Source organism: Carassius carassius, chromosome 33 (assembly GCF_963082965.1).
Source record: "Carassius carassius chromosome 33, fCarCar2.1, whole genome shotgun sequence".
NCBI classification, from domain to species: domain Eukaryota; kingdom Metazoa; phylum Chordata; class Actinopteri; order Cypriniformes; family Cyprinidae; genus Carassius; species Carassius carassius.
In genome coordinates, this window is record NC_081787.1 from 17,378,799 (window position 1) to 17,394,843 (window position 16,045).

The 16,045-nt window shown below is 36.5% G+C and overlaps 4 protein-coding genes across 5 annotated transcripts in view; 3 read left to right on the plus strand and 1 right to left on the minus strand.

Annotated features, from left to right (window-relative positions):
- Positions 1 to 158: 158 nt before the first annotated feature.
- LOC132113873 (protein NipSnap homolog 3B-like) lies at positions 159 to 3,583 on the minus strand. Its single transcript, XM_059521910.1, has 6 exons — positions 3,405 to 3,583; positions 2,437 to 2,644; positions 1,585 to 1,746; positions 1,141 to 1,290; positions 643 to 729; positions 159 to 499 (listed from the first exon to the last, which is right to left on the minus strand). Exons 1-6 carry the CDS (start codon positions 3,486 to 3,488, stop codon positions 423 to 425), a joined length of 768 nt encoding a protein of 255 aa, XP_059377893.1. The 5' UTR covers positions 3,489 to 3,583; the 3' UTR covers positions 159 to 422.
- A 4,498-nt stretch (positions 3,584 to 8,081) lies between these two features.
- On the plus strand, positions 8,082 to 9,191 carry LOC132114266 (probable pancreatic secretory proteinase inhibitor). The gene is made up of 4 exons (XM_059522377.1): positions 8,082 to 8,313; positions 8,451 to 8,482; positions 8,579 to 8,691; positions 8,821 to 9,191. Exons 1-4 carry the CDS (start codon positions 8,262 to 8,264, stop codon positions 8,864 to 8,866), a joined length of 243 nt encoding a protein of 80 aa, XP_059378360.1. The 5' UTR covers positions 8,082 to 8,261; the 3' UTR covers positions 8,867 to 9,191.
- A 403-nt stretch (positions 9,192 to 9,594) lies between these two features.
- Positions 9,595 to 12,061, plus strand: LOC132114267 (probable tRNA(His) guanylyltransferase). The gene is made up of 6 exons (XM_059522378.1): positions 9,595 to 10,116; positions 10,248 to 10,424; positions 10,579 to 10,748; positions 11,125 to 11,213; positions 11,633 to 11,740; positions 11,821 to 12,061. The coding sequence occupies exons 1-6, from the start codon at positions 9,929 to 9,931 to the stop codon at positions 11,980 to 11,982; spliced, it is 894 nt and encodes a 297-aa protein (XP_059378361.1). The 5' UTR covers positions 9,595 to 9,928; the 3' UTR covers positions 11,983 to 12,061.
- Positions 12,062 to 13,359: 1,298 nt separating this feature from the next.
- The window catches only part of LOC132113874 (disintegrin and metalloproteinase domain-containing protein 19-like), a 30,005-nt gene continuing 27,319 nt past the window's right edge, over positions 13,360 to 16,045 (plus strand). For both annotated transcript variants that reach the window (XM_059521911.1, XM_059521912.1), the window contains exons 1-3: positions 13,360 to 13,644; positions 13,808 to 13,920; positions 14,301 to 14,371. In XM_059521911.1, coding sequence (XP_059377894.1) covers positions 13,515 to 13,644; positions 13,808 to 13,920; positions 14,301 to 14,371 — 314 coding nt within the window. In that variant the 5' untranslated portion in view covers positions 13,360 to 13,514. The remainder of the gene's footprint in view (positions 13,645 to 13,807; positions 13,921 to 14,300; positions 14,372 to 16,045) is intronic.

The window sequence follows — 16,045 nt, forward strand, 5'->3', positions numbered from 1 at the left end:
CAATTACTCCATTTACACAATAAAACATGACAATTCTACAACCCTAATACTGTTTGATCTGTGACATCATATTGGCAAATTTAACATATTAATTATTTTCAGTGTCAGGCTGCTTAAAATACATCTAATTGATGCAAGAAATGCAAATATAACACTGCTGAATTTATAATTGTTTTTATTATGTAAGCATTTATTGTATGAATGAATTGTAAGAATGACATGTTATGAAACACTGATGTAGTTCTGCAGTAGTTTGAGGATGGAAGTCTTAATGTGATGTTAAGCATTATTTTGATTCACAATAATTATTTGACCATAAGTCAAAACTTCTAAAGGAACTTGCTAGAATTAAATCTGTTAATCAGTTCACTTATCTCATGCACTGCATCAATCAAATTTTAAAGTCAAACCACGAAGCCATGTTATTTGATTGGTGAGAAAGCACAGGGGAACATGAGTTTGTTCTTATGTGAAGCCAGGTACGCTGCACTCTCCCTTACTGGAGAAAAAATACAAACAGTAATCATAAAAAAATGCAAACTGTAAACCATAAAAAAAATATTTATTTTTCTGAGACAAACATTCCCAGAATGCTCTGATAATAATGATATGATAATGTAATGAGCTATATTTAAGATTTACCTGCTGCCACCACTCTGGCATCTTCATGAGATTTACGTCGTATTGCTGCCCGCTGGTCTGCGCTCTCAAACCACCATAAAACATGCACTGTGCATGGAAAGAAATATCAGAATATATATATATATATATATATATATATATATATATATATATATATATATATACACACACACATATATATATATGTAATATTGTGAAACATCATTATTTAAATGTTTTATGTTTAAATGTAATTTATTCCTGTGATGTTAAAGTTGAATTATGATTCACTATGAACTATAATACAGCATTTCAGGATTCTTTGATGACTAGAAAGTTCAAAAGAACGTTTTTTTAACATTATAAATGTCTGTACTGTCATCATCGTCATGAGTCCTTGATGAATAAAAAACTACTGACCCCAAACTTTTGAATGTTAGTGTAATATTTAAATTACAGGTTGCAACTCATTTTTATACATTTATATATATATATATATCTGTTTTCTTGTCTACTCACCTTGATTAAGCTGTCCAAATTCAGAATGAAAAACCCCAACTGCGTGGCCATATCCTGACCCTGTGTGGGTGCCCACTGCTGCCTGAACCGCCCTGCCCCACACCGCCGGACCGCCCGGCTTCATCTGGAAGCTTGCCAGTTCGAAAACTCCTGCAGAAAAACAAACACACTTATTTTTACAAAAACGGTTTAGATAAATTCACCTAGAGCATTTGAAATCTGTGTATCTTTGTTTTGTGAACAATTTCTGAATGTTTATGCATATCTGTAATGGCAAAAGGGGGAATACTCAGGAAACTTCTGAAAATAGTCCTTAGGGTCAGTCAAGAAGTTGTTAAAATGTTCTTTTCTTTTTCTTTGCTTATGTCTTACATCACTTACAGTGTGAGCATGCATTGGTGCAACGTTAAAAATCAATGCATGAATGTTAATGCACATTCTCACCTCCATCTTTGGGTGGCTTCTGAATTTTGCTCCAGGGTACAAGGTACGTCACCTCATTATCCTGAGAGCTCAGCATGGGCATTGCTTTAGAGATGTACTGCTCAATCCAGTTGGGGTCTTGAGCCAGGGCTGCCCGCACAGATGCACGCTGGGCATAGCTGTCTAAACACCATTACAGCAAAGACAGAGAGTAGTGTGTGTTTTTAGACATTTTAAATAAAATAAATGCATATTATCTTAGTAAGATTACTTGTTTACTGTATTAACGCTAAGAGAGGATTTTATTTTTCCGGAAAAAGCCAGTTTATTTTATCAAAATGGACTTTAACTTATTAATTCTGCTCACACAGGGTATAACTTCTTACCAAAAAAAATTATAATAACTTTTTTAAAATCTTGAACAAAAATGACCAGCGTACAGAAAATGCTATTACTACTTTTATTACCAAACACTAGAGTAAATATTTTTTTATCAATTTATTTGCTTTCAATTGGCACAGATTTTGTTTTTCTTTCTGGAACTGATTAATCTTTGGCCTCATCAATCTGAGCTTATGCACCTCAGTTTAATTATTATATTATTCAAATGAAACACTTTCCGCTCAAAAACTGAAGTGCATAAGATCAGATCAGGATACAAAAAACAAAGTTAAAAAAATTAATCCAAGATTAGAAGATAATATAGCATAATGAGAGCTTTACAAGCAAATTTTAAAAAGCTGGTCATTTTGACCAGGTAGAGGATTTTAAGCACAGCACAAGGGTTTAAAATAAGCATTTTACTTATTGATGAATCCTATAAAGTTTTAAAATAATAGAAAAGACATTTAAGACTTCAGCAATCATCCTCACCATACTTCCAGATGTGGAAAACCTGATTGAGACCCCCATATTCCACACTCCAGTACCCGATGAGCTCTGAGTGGGCTGTCCGCAGGTGGATCTTCTCACCGGTCAGTCTGAGGAAGGCAGCGTTGAGATGCGGCTGGATGTAATAGGTGCGGAGCTCATAGAAGGTTCCGTGCTGCTGCTGGGGTCCGGTGGAGACCGATGCCCTGGGCTGCTCAAGAAATGAAATAAAACAAACTGGTAGTGACACCATGTGATCATTATTGGAACTGTTCAACCGAGATATAAGTTCTACATTTGTCTGAATCTATATGAACTATGAGATGAACTGACTCTGCTTCTGTTTCTTTCTTATTTCAATTTCTGAAGGTTTTTAAGGCACAGCCCCAAACAAAACAAAAAAACCATGAGTATGTTTTAAAACCCTTGAAATTAAAGATAAACTACAAATGTTTAAGTTCTACATGCTCAAACCGGTCCGTTCCCACTGCAGGACTGAGGTCAAATGATGTCCCAAATCTGGATTTCTTTTAAAGCCAAACAACTCTATACTTAACTCTGTGCAGGGACATGTTAAAAACTGAACAGCAGACACATTTAGTATAATTATAAAAGGGTCAAAATGTTTAGGTATTAAGTTTCAAAGTCACTCAAATAAGCAAAACCCCATGAACTCTTTTGCTTGCTTGCATGCTTTTGGACATTTGGGCCTTACTATATAATCAATATGTATGCATGAAGAATATGGGCCTCCAACATTAATGCAACATTAATTGTGTCTATTTGAGTTATTAAACTCTTTTGTAATGATTTCATGCTTTTGTAGCTCCTGGCACTGCGACAGTGGAGGGGCGTCTGAGCCCCCGTCACACAGGTTCAGTATCATCAGATCTCTCTGTAAAGAAAACTTACTTTGATGAAAGTGAGCTATTTCCCACTGTGTAAAACAAGTTACTGATAATTTAACTCACCGTGGGTCGGCTTTTCAGAGACAGACGGTGTTCTGCTTGACGTGATGCGTTCCGGAAAATACCGCGTAACGTTACTTGTATCATTTTACTGAACGTGAACGTGAACTGTACCTAATGCGTGATTGACAGCCAGATAAGACGTGCCGCTCGGAACGAAGTACACTACACTCTGAGTCAGTACGGAAGCCGAGAAGTACCGTTGTTCAAGTTCGCTTCAAAAAACAATGAGCTCCTGAGCAATGTTTTTGTTTTGTTTTTTCAGTGAGATGTTAATTTTTTATTTATTTATTTTTACTAAGTATCAGCCTTTAACGTGTGTGTATATATATATATATATATATATATATATATATATATATATATATATATATATATATATATATATATATATATATATATATATATATATATATATATATATATATATATATATATATATATATATATATAAATAATACCCTTATAAGGATTAGATATAGGTCTACGTCTACGTTGTCAACCCTTGTAAAATTCTGAATCTCGAAATATTTTCCCCCGTTACTTCTCCAGACATTAACAAATACTGATCCTTTACACATTAAAGGGTTAGTTCAACGAAAAAATGAAAATTATGTCATGAATAACTCATGTCGTTCCAAACCCGTAAGACCTCCGTTCATCATCATAATTTACTCCTTCCAAATGCATTTCTTTATTTAATCGTTTAAAATAGCTACATTACAGCCTGTAAAGGGGCCATTAATAGCAAGACTTTTGTAGTTAAAAATCAAGTAGAATAGAGTCAAATATACCTTTTATTGTTTCTGGTTAATTACTTGATTTATTATTGGTTATTTGCAAGAATTTCTGTATTTTGTGTTTGTCCCATATTTGATTTTTTTAACAAATGCAAAGTGTAAAAATAATTTTTTTTCTGCTAAATTATGTAGTTAAATATTACATTACGCAATTACCGTCAATCGCATTTTAGATTTTTTAACCCATATGCAAAGTGTAAAAATTCAAAAAGTTCCACTTTGCACTTTTTCATAAAAATGATATATATATATATATATATATATATATATATATATTAGAGCCCGACCGATATATCGGCCGGCCGATATTATCGGCCGATATGAGCTAATTGCATTTAAATCGGCATCGACGTTTATAACGGCCGATGAAACATGAGAAACAGAGTCTCATGCTTCACTCATGTTATGAGTGTTGCATAGTGTGCCCACCAGAGGGAGCTCTGCAACTCCCCAGTTGACAACAGCGCCAGAAATCCACTACAGAAGAAAGCGATCAGCCAAGCCACAGGAGGTGCACTCTTTTGACGGTGAGTCTGTCGTTCGTCATGTGAAATGATTGTAGATTTAGTTCATACACTGTATATAAAAACTGTGTGGTAGTTCTAGCTAACGGTCCTATCATTATCACTTCTAAATATTCTGTAACATCACTTACAGCCGCTAATGCATTGCTATATTAGATTAGCAACAAAGATAATACCATGTTTATCAGTGGAAGAGCGCGAACGTTAATAAGAGGTCAAACTATAACTTTAGCGTTTAACTTATTCTAAATATATCTGCAGATAATATATCTAAATATATCTGCACATAATGGCCGCGTAACTGTGGCAGGGGGGCGTGTGTAGTCAATGACTAGAAGTTATGTACAGCGTGCCTCGAAAAAACAACAACTGTTACGTTACTCTAACGCTAATATAGCTTCCTTTTTTAGCAAGCCCCTTAAATGCTTGCTATTAACTTGTTTGAAGGTGGTTCTTCTTAAAGTTGACAGCGGTGTGTTCATGACACTAACGTTAACCATTCAACTTCGAATTGATTCCGTAATCTTCCAGTAAGAGTAGGCAAGACGATGTTTTGATTCAGACTGCACAAAGAGAAGAGGAGAAGATATACGGGTCTGTTGTGAATGTGTCTGTGAGAGCAAATAGTGTAGTTACAGTAGGTGCGTCAGAAATGATTAAACCAGAGGGGACATGTAAATAAATGTGAGCTGAACAAGCGCTTTTTTTCTTTTTACATATTGTTTCAAAGCAACTTTACAGACATAACAGGAAAATGTTGTAATAATATTGTTAAATATAAGTAGGTAATAGGTCATACCTATTGCTTGAAAAATAAAAAAATATATATATTTCTAATTTTTGCCTATGTAGGAGATCCCAGTTTATTATTATTATAATTCTAATGATGACATGAGTAATGATACATGGTGATATTATTATTTATACACATGCTTATTCTTTCTCTGTCTCTCTTTCTGCCTACAGATGGCTGAAAAAGGTGAATGCTGTAGCAGCAAAGTGTGGGACTACTTCTGCAAATACTTTAACTTTAGTATTATAATTTATTTACAGTACACACACAGACTGTTAAAACCAGCTTCAACTGGAAGAAAGTAAAAGTGTTAAATGTTTAAAACCAGACTGTTTTTTGATCATTAAAAAAATATATACTTTGATGTGCAATTGTTTATTCATTGAGACTGTAATCTAAGGCTTTTTTTAACATAATCCCTTCTGGAAAATGGTTTATACAGCCCACATACATAGAACAGGCAGATATTTTGCTATTGAATGTTGTGTAAGTGCAGTTTATAGGAAATGCGTCTAATATCCAGTTTATTTTTAAAATCAAAATATCGGCTTATAAATCGGCTCTTTTCGAGTTAATATCGGCATCGGCCCCCAAAAATCCATATCGGTCGGGCTCTAATATATATATATTGGTGTCTCACAGTAGATTCGAACCCAGGTCTCTCACACCAATGGCATGTGTCTTATCCACTGCACCAACACCACCCCACATATATATATATATATATATATATATGTGGGGTGGTGTTGGTGCAGTGGATAAGACACATGCCATTGGTGTGAGAGACCTGGGTTCGAATCTACTGTGAGACACCAATGTGTCCCTGAGCAAGACACTTAACCCCTAGTTGCTCCAGAGGCATGCGGCCTCTGACATATATAGCAATTGTAAGTCGCTTTGGATAAAAGCGTCAGCTAAATGAATAAATGTAATGTAATATATATATATATACATATATATACACACTCACCTAAAGGATTATTAGGAACACCATACTAATAATGTGTTTGACCCCCTTTCGCCTTCAGAACTGCCTTAATTCTATGTGGCATTGATTCAACAAGGTGCTGAAAGCTTTCTTTAGAAATGTTGGCCCATATTGATAGGATAGCATCTTGCAGTTGATGGAGATTTTATGGGATGCACATCCAGGGCACGAAGCTCCCGTTCCACCACATCCCAAAGATGCTCTATTGGGTTGAGATCTGGTGACTGTGGGGGCCATTTTAGTACAGTGAACTCATTGTCATGTTCAAGAAACCATTTTTAAATGATTCAAGTTTTGTGTCATGGTGCATTATCCTGCTGGAAGTATCCATCAGATGATGGGTACATGGTGGTCATAAAGGGATGAACATGGTCAGAAACAATGCTCGGGTAGGCTGTAGTGTTTAAACGATGCCCATATGGCACTAAGGGGCCTAAAGTGTGCCAAGAAAACTTACCCCACACCATTACACCACCACCACCAGCCTGCACAGTGGTAACTAGGCATGATGGATCCATGTTCTCATTCGGTTTACACCAAATTCTGACTCTACCATCTGGGGGGGAGTGCATGTACAGTTCTCTCTCCACCTTCAATACCACGACTTAGGTGCCCTTGAGCAAGGCATCGAACCCCCAACTGCTCCCCGGGCGCCGCAGCATAAATGGCTGCCCACTGCTCCGGGTGTGTGCTCACAGTGTGTGTGTGTGTGTGTGTTCACTGCTCTGTGTGTGTGCACTTCGGATGGGTTAAATGCAGAGCACAAATTCTGAGTATGGGTCACCATACTTGGCCGAATGTCACTTTCACTTCACTCACTTCACTTCACTGAATGTCTCAACAGAAATCGAGACTCATCAGACCAGGCAACATTTTTCCAGTCTTCAACTGTCCAATTTTGGTGAGCTCGTGCAAATTGTAGCCTCTTTTTCCTATTTGTAGTGGAGATGAGTGGTACCCGGTGGGGTCTTCTGCTGTTGTAGCCCATCCGCCTCAAGGTTGTGCGTGTTGTTGCTTCACAAATGCTTTGCTGCATACCTCGGTTGTAAACAGTGGTTATTTCAGTCAAAGTTGCTCTTCTATCAGCTTGAATCAGTCGGCCCATTCTCCTCTGGCCTCTAGCATTAACAAGGCATTTTGGCCCACAGGACTGTCGCATACTGGATGTTTTTCCCTTTTCACACCACTCTTTGTAAACCCTAGAAATGTTGACATTCAGTTTGGAGTTCAGGAGATTGTCTTGAAAATTTAATTTTCTTTTTTTTTCTAAAATGTAAAATGTAAAAAATTCCCTGCTAAGTTATGTAGTTAATTATTACATTACGTAATTACTGTCAACTGCATTCCATGTTAAGTGGAATTTCTTTCATTTCACTTTGGGGCCAATAAACAGGGACACACCTCCCAGCCAGATCTGTTTTGAGGGATATTATACAGACCAATGCATTTTGGATTGTGCTCAGCAATTTTGGGACAGACTGGAATGTTTATCCCTCAATAAAGAGAGAGACAATAGAGAGGCTCTGTTCTCAGTGTTGTTGACGTGGGACGGTGGGTAGGTGGGGCGGAAACCCGTCAAAATATCAGCACCTCTCCTCCTCCCCTCCCTTTCAAACTATATGATGCTGATCATCACCAATACAACACTCAGAAACGAGCTGGAAGTCATCAGTTCCTAAGTCAAAGCTCTCAGCCTGAACTTACATATACAGATTTCTACTTTAAAACCTTCTTTTCTTCCTTCATTTGAGCGACATGACTGGAACAGCAGTGGTTCTGATGAGTCTGGTCCTCATCCTCTCTGTAGGTAAGTCACTCCAAGTGGAATAGTAAAGATAAAAAAGCATTGTTATTATTGTATTACTTTTATCATTGATGTGTGCCATTTGCAGTTAACAAAGAATTATTGCAATGCGATTAATTCAACAATACCAATTTTTTCAGGTGCAGAGGATAAATCAAGACTCTACCGCAGGGTAAGTCCATTAATACACTAAAACCCCGAACAAACACCTCAGAAGATGAACTGCGATGCATAACTGTGAATTGTGTGTGTGTCTTTAATCTGACAGCCTGCATGTGGGGGTCTGAGTGTCAGTCAAGCATGCCCTCTCAACTACTCTCCTGTATGTGGTAATGATGGCATCACATACGTCAATGAATGCACCCTGTGTGTGCAGAGAATGTGAGTCCATTCATTTGCTTCTGTTTGTGTAGCATAACAGCATCGCTGTATGGATTTTGCTGATAGTTAGCAAGTGCTGTGGCATGGATGCTGTGATGTTGAATCACTGAAATGGTGTTTGTTTTTTAGGCACACTAATGCAGACATTTTGATTGTGAAAGAAGGCCGCTGCTGAGGTGGAAGACCTTATGATATCATCACTTTGCTTTTTATATCTATGTTTGTTTAAGAGTGTTGCTTGCTCTGCACATCCATAGGATGTGATCAGTATACCTATAAACAATAGATTTGTGAAAACCTACCACATTCAGCTTCATGACATCTGAGTGACTCATGAAGTGACTCACTGAGTAAATAGTGCAGAGTGTTTGTTTTTCTATTCAGTCATTTTTTTTAACAATACTGTCCTGTCTTTCTCTTTCCATATTACAAATTTCTCCCATTATTTCTGTAGGAACTGCTCTGAGTGCAATGTTTTAGGGGTGAAGTTTTGGAGATACAGCTTATTTATCTAAATATGTAAAAAAAAAAATTAACAAAATAAAAAATACTCTAACAAAAATTGACATGATAACAGAAGACAAGTTGTGGGAAGACCATTTATACCTTGATTTTACTTTTTTTTTTTTTTTACTAATAAATAAAAAAACCAAACAAATGTAAGACTGCCCAGCTTCACTTTGTCTCGCTTTATTTATCATTAACTCTGAAAAGCAACCACACTGGACACAACTAGGCATATTATTCTGCATGATCTTTTTACTCTTATTTAAAATTGCAATAACAAATCTTCTCGTTCTATTAAAAACATTGCTGACAAAAATCTTCGATTTGTATTAGATGTATCGATTTGCATCATTACGCTTTTAAATCTCCAAAAGCGGCTGATGCCTCGTACACTTTCTGGCGGAACATAATTTTCAGAAGTGTATTCTGAGGGACTGTATAAGGTGACGTACCAATACAATGACCGCTTACGCACATGTGAGTTTGATACAACATACTTTCGGTTAAGGAATAACATTTTGTAAACACTGTAATGTTAAATAATAATAATAATACAATAAAAATACAACGCGATCTTAGATAATCACTCGTTTGAGTTCTTCCTGAGACATGAATATTAACATTTAATTCATGACGATGCGCTTTCTGGATGACAGATAAAAGTTACGCCTCACAAATATTCTGAACTAACATCATGATTTGAGTCAAACGTATCTGTCCTGATATCCTTATGCTGAGACTGTTATCGGTCAACTTTAAAGTGCTTACAGAACACAAGACCCTCTTACGTCTTAAATTCAGCACATCATCTGTCATGGCCAAAAGCAAATTTGAATACGTGAGAAACTTTGAGCTCGACGACACATGTTTGAGAAACTGTTACATTGTGGTTCGGCTGGATGGACGCAACTTTCACAAGTAAGTGCTTCTGTACAGTTATACCATGCTCTTAAAGAACTAACACCGTGTCTTATGTTTGTACAATTTCGTGAAGGGCAGAAAACGAGTGATTACTGAAATTACTTTCAAAATGATCTTTGTGATTCCAGGTTTTCCGAGCAGCATAACTTCATGAAACCCAATGATAACCGAGCTCTGGGTTTGATGAGCCGCAGTGCCCGTTCAGTCATGGAGGAGCTGGAGGACATCACTATAGCCTATGGACAGAGTGATGAGTTCAGCTTCGTGTTCAGAAGATCCACCACTTGGTTCAAAAGAAGGGCCAGGTATAATTGTATGCTGACACATTGCCATAGATAAACTTGCCAGAATCTGCCATGTATTTTAAAACCATCCTGATGCTAAACAGGACAGGATGGTTGTCCAGGGTTATGCTGCCTATGAAACTCACCTATTAAATGTTTTTCTTTCTCTCTACAGTAAACTGATGACCCACGTGGCTTCCCAGTTTTCCTCTAGCTTTGTTTACTATTGGAAGGAGTATTTTGTGGAGCATCCGCTGCTGTACCCACCCAGCTTCGATGGCAGGGTGGTTCTGTATCCTAGCAACCGTAACCTAAGAGACTATCTAAGCTGGAGACAGGCAGATTGTAAGTGAATTTAATGATAACATGTGTTTGACTGTAACATGTATAAAACAGTATAATAGAATGAAGTAGAGTCATTTTTTACTTCTGAGATTTACTATGATTGTACTTTATTTCATGCCAACCCTTTGGTTGTGAATATGGTTTCATGTTTGCTTGTGATTGAGCATTAATGAAAATGTGCTGTATGTTAATAACATAAATATATTGTATTTTGATTATGCATTAAAATATAAATGTGAAATCCATGATTTTTCCATTCTAGGTGTCCTAGAAATGAACGGCTAGCTATAGAGACTATATAAACATTTAACTGTGGATTTAAAATTGTTTCAGAATCTCACAATTCTTCATTTGAACATTTGTTATTTCTATTCAGGTCACATTAACAATTTGTACAACACTACGTTTTGGACTCTGGTTCAGAAAGGTGGACTGACCACAACGCAAGCTGAGGAGAGACTCAGTGTATGATCAATTAAACTATTTTTTGTTTAACTGGGTATTTTTATGTTTGTCCTGAGTTGTTTTTTTTCTTCTAGACAAGTTATCATATAGACAGCTTGGCAATTATGTACAAACAACGTTGTCATCCCAAACAATATGAACATGACAGTATTTAAAAGCTGACTAGTTTTTTTCTGTAATTTAGGAATATTATCCAATAAACAGTTTTAATCAGAAACATAATCAGTATTTAATTACCAATATAATTTGTGAATGTAAAATTTGTCCTTAATTGGGTTTTATTTCTCCACATAGTTTTAATTAAACACACCTAATTCCAGTACAGTTATTTTGTCTGTTCACACTATATATCTAGTGTAATACATTACACTGTGTTACATAAAGAAACTAAAAAGTTTCCTAATTTTTCCCATATACAGGGATCACAAGCAGCGGATAAGAATGAGATCTTGTTTTCTGAGTTCAATATCAATTACAATAAAGAATCCCCACTGCACAAAAAAGGCACGACTTTAATATGGGAAAAGGTAAACTGCAGCTGTAAAACATTTTGTTTTAAAATTATTATCTTGAATGAAATGTTTAATTCTTAAATTCTTTCCTTCAGGTGAATGAAACCACAACTAAACAGATCAAGCGGCCAGATGAAGTAGAGACAGAAATTACTGTAACACGGACCAGAAAAAAGGTTACAAGTCATTCCTGTGATATCATTGGAGACCAGTTCTGGGAAGAACATCCAGACATTCTGGAAAGCGACCAGTGTTGATAATATGTTAAAAAAGACCAAAATGCAAGTTAATTTTCCGCTTTGGTATTAAAAAAATAATAATTAAAATAAATAAAAACAAGCTCTCAGTGTTTATAATTTATTGCCTTTTTCTGTAGGAAACGAAGGTGAATGAAGTGGGCTATTTCCATGTTATTTTCTGCCCTAAGATTCCTAGTGGAGATAAGGAATAACACACAATTTTTGTGTCATTACATATCCTGTACTATGGGGCACATTTAATGAAATGAGAATTAATTTATCCCTTTAAGAAATATTTTACATTTCACATTTATGCATTTAGCAGACGCTTTTATCCAAGCGAAAAAAGGCTACACATTCCAGGTTAAACTCAATCCACAGCATTTGTGGCATAATGTTGATAACAACATTACATTACAACATATATGCCCCCTTTTCCAAAGCAAAAATCAAGGTTATGGTGAGGCACTGACAATGGAATTGAATGGGGTAAATATTTGGATGATTTAAAAGCAGAAATGTTAATCTTAATAAAAAAATAAAAACTTGTGCATTGTTTGAAGAGCTGCTTAAGTTAAGCTCAATCCACAGCATTTGTGATATAATGTTGATTACCACAAAAATAATTTTGAGGATGTAGTCTGTGCTGGTCTGGTTTTTCCCGTACTTTGTTGTTGGATGCAATTAAATGAAGTCACAGAATTATTGGCGCAGCATGTAGTCTGATTTGCTTCTGGTTTTAATGAATCACCACAGGGACACATATCTTCCCTCTACACTACTCTCTGTGCTAGCTGTTTTGAAGCCAAGTGTATTATTACACACAATGATGGGTGTATAATATAGTATCCCTGACCTACTTTCATGTGTAAATTATAACAGTGTATGTACACCCCGTCACTGTAACAACTGTAAATGCCTTTCAATACCAATTATAAACACAATATTTTTTTCTACCACTAGTATTGTAGCAATGGTCAGTATTATAGCTCACTTAGCATGCAGGCTGCTGATAGAAATCTCTTCATTTCTTTTAGTTGTGGTCCATTACTCTCTGTGCTAGCTGTTTTGGTGCCGAGGTGTATTTTATTTCACATAAGGTATTAATTGGGTATCCCTGACCTCATTTTGCACTGAAATTATAACGGTAAGTACTAACTATAACAGCATGTTGTGATTGAAACAACTACATACCATTCAAGACTGAGGACTTCTACTAATTAAGGTCATTTTAATCTTCATCATGATCGTATTTCATAATGAAAGCGTATTTTGTAGGAATCAGTTACTTTAGTAAAACCATGGTCAAGAATATTTGATAAGCATACAGACAGATATATGTTTTTTCTGAATGGTGGAGGCAGGCTGAAGCAGGGGAGGTGCTTAGGGTGATAGAGGGCTGTGAAGATGCGCTCCTCTCACTGCCTCCGTCGGTCTCTACAGACAAACACATCCCGGTGCTGTTCATCATGAACGCTGTTCATAATCGATAATAATTAATCGTGCACGGCTCGTTTATTTCGTGCATTTTTTTTTTTTTTTTGCATGTTATGATGCTTCAGGGCGTGCATTTGAATCGCTGCATGGTCGCGTGCGCAGTGCTATTCCGATTGTTTTTATTATGTTGTTGTTTACATCTGTCTTTAATATGCACTGTACATGCCGAGGACATTCACACGGGTGAGTGTTACTTTATTACAGTCACTGTTAAATAATACAGGATGCTCGTTGGTGTGTATCGTGGAAGTCTACGTGGAAGATGCTGAGCAGTGGAGCTTGTTGGCTGTTAATCGATTGAGATTGATTATTAGTTGGTCTCTTGATTGATTTATTGCACTTTTAGATGAACGCTGGCATGGACAGTCATCTCGTATCCATGACAACACGGAGCACTTTATCACTTATCCACAGTGGATCAGCCCTGCCAGACATAAAAGATCTCACGAGGGCACAAAGGTAATGCTGACTGCCAGTGTATCTTTGTAGTAGTAGTGCGTCAGAGGTTCAGCATGCTATATTTTTTCCAACTCCAATTTTCATCTAAAATTAGGATTTTTATTAAGATCCTATGCTTAGGTTGAGTCATTTTACTTTAATGGCAATGTGCAGGTCCTTTTCCAGGCTATTAAAGTGAAATAACTGAACATAAATATAGGAGCCTGATAAAATCCTAATTTTAGATGAAAATTTCAGATGGCACTTAGAGGCTTTTGCATCTGAACTCTTCATATATATATATATATATATATATATATATATATATATATATATATATATATATATATATATATATTATTAGGTAATTCTATTCTTACCTGACTGATTTTCCTTCCCAGCATCCATCTGAGGCAGAGGTCAAAATTACTGTGGGAGGGGATGATCTGATTCTACAACTCCGGAGAAATGAGTGAGTTTGTGCTCATAGTCTTATAAGCATCTCCATTCACTGTCCAGCAATTTTCCACTGTAGCCACATTTCACTACCAACTTGAGGTGTAGTGATATATTCGCAATGAAATGCTGTTCATAGCATTGTGCCAAAAATACACATCTATGTGGCTTCCCTTTTTGGCACAAGCAGATGTGCATGTGTTGATGGAGAGCATTTGCACCGCACCAGCATTAAACCATGTGGGAGTGACATCTGATACGCCTGCTCCATGCAGGACACCAGAAGCTGAGTGCATCACATGATTTAGTGTTTCCCCCAGGAGTGCATAGCCATTAGGAAGTAAGTTAATTAGTGAACATGATAACAGGTTGATAACAGAATACATCAGGTTGATTATTTCTGAGATGTATCATTGGCAATAAAAGGCTAGTGACAGGACTTCAAAAGACCTCTTGTTTTGCAAAGACTTGGTTGGATGACTCAGAAAAGCCAGGCGGTAACCAGCACAGTCCTCTGCACCGGCTGTGCCTAGTTTTGATACAAAGGGGCACTAAGTTACAACTTATGATATTTTTGCATTGCACCAATAAACTTAAAGGGTTAGTTCAACCAATAATCAAAATTATGTCATTGATAATGTTTATGATCCGTTTATCTTCAGAACACAGTTTAAGATATTTTAGATTTAGTCGGAGAGCTCTCAGTCCCTCCATTGAAACTGTGTACGGTATACTGTCCATGTCCAGAAAGGTAAGAAAAACATCATCAAAGTAGTCCATGTGACATCAGAGGGTCAGTAAGAACTTTTTGAAGCATCGAAAATACATTTTGGTCCAAAAATAGCAAAAACTACGACTTTATTCAGCATTGTCTTCTTTTTCGTGTCTGCTGTGAGAGAGTTCAAAACAAAGCAGTTTGTGATTTCCGTTTCGGGAACGAATCATTCGATGTAACTGGATCTTTTTGAACCAATTCACCAAATCGAACTGAATTGTTTTAAACGGTTCGCGTCTCCAATACGCATTATCTAAAAAATCTAAAATATCTTAAACTGTGTTCCGAAGATAAACGGAGGTCTCACTGGTTTGGAACGACATGAGGGTGAGTTATTAATTACATAATTTTGATTATTGGGTGAACTAACCCTTTAAGTTGAATCTTAACTCCATGACAGGATTTCTGTGGGCCTTAAAAAGTCTTAAATCAGAGCAGAAAGTCTTAAATTCATAAAGCTAAATCAAGATACACTACACTGGAAAATAAGACAACAGTACTAAGAAAGAACATCACGTTTTTGTGATGCAGTGTGACTTTAAAGTACATTACAGGACAGTACCTTAAAAATGATTAATTCTATGGCACCCCTGTGGATTCTTAAAAACTAATAATGAAATTACAAACTAATTAGTATTTACCAAGCCTGTAATGAACTGTATGTGCTCCTTTTAAGTAAGAACTCAGTTACGCAATATCGCATTCATTATCCCAGATGAATCACCTTCGATAATGAACGTGATATTGCGTAGCTTGTCAGTGATCTATGGCTCTGTCTATTAAGTGCCGCTCCATTTATAAGCAGGTGATGGCGATTTAGCAGTAATCACGGAACCAGATTTACTGACTATGCGCACGATCATATCATTAGATATATATCGCCCAGCCCTAGAGGCCTGAAATGGAGCAAAATTT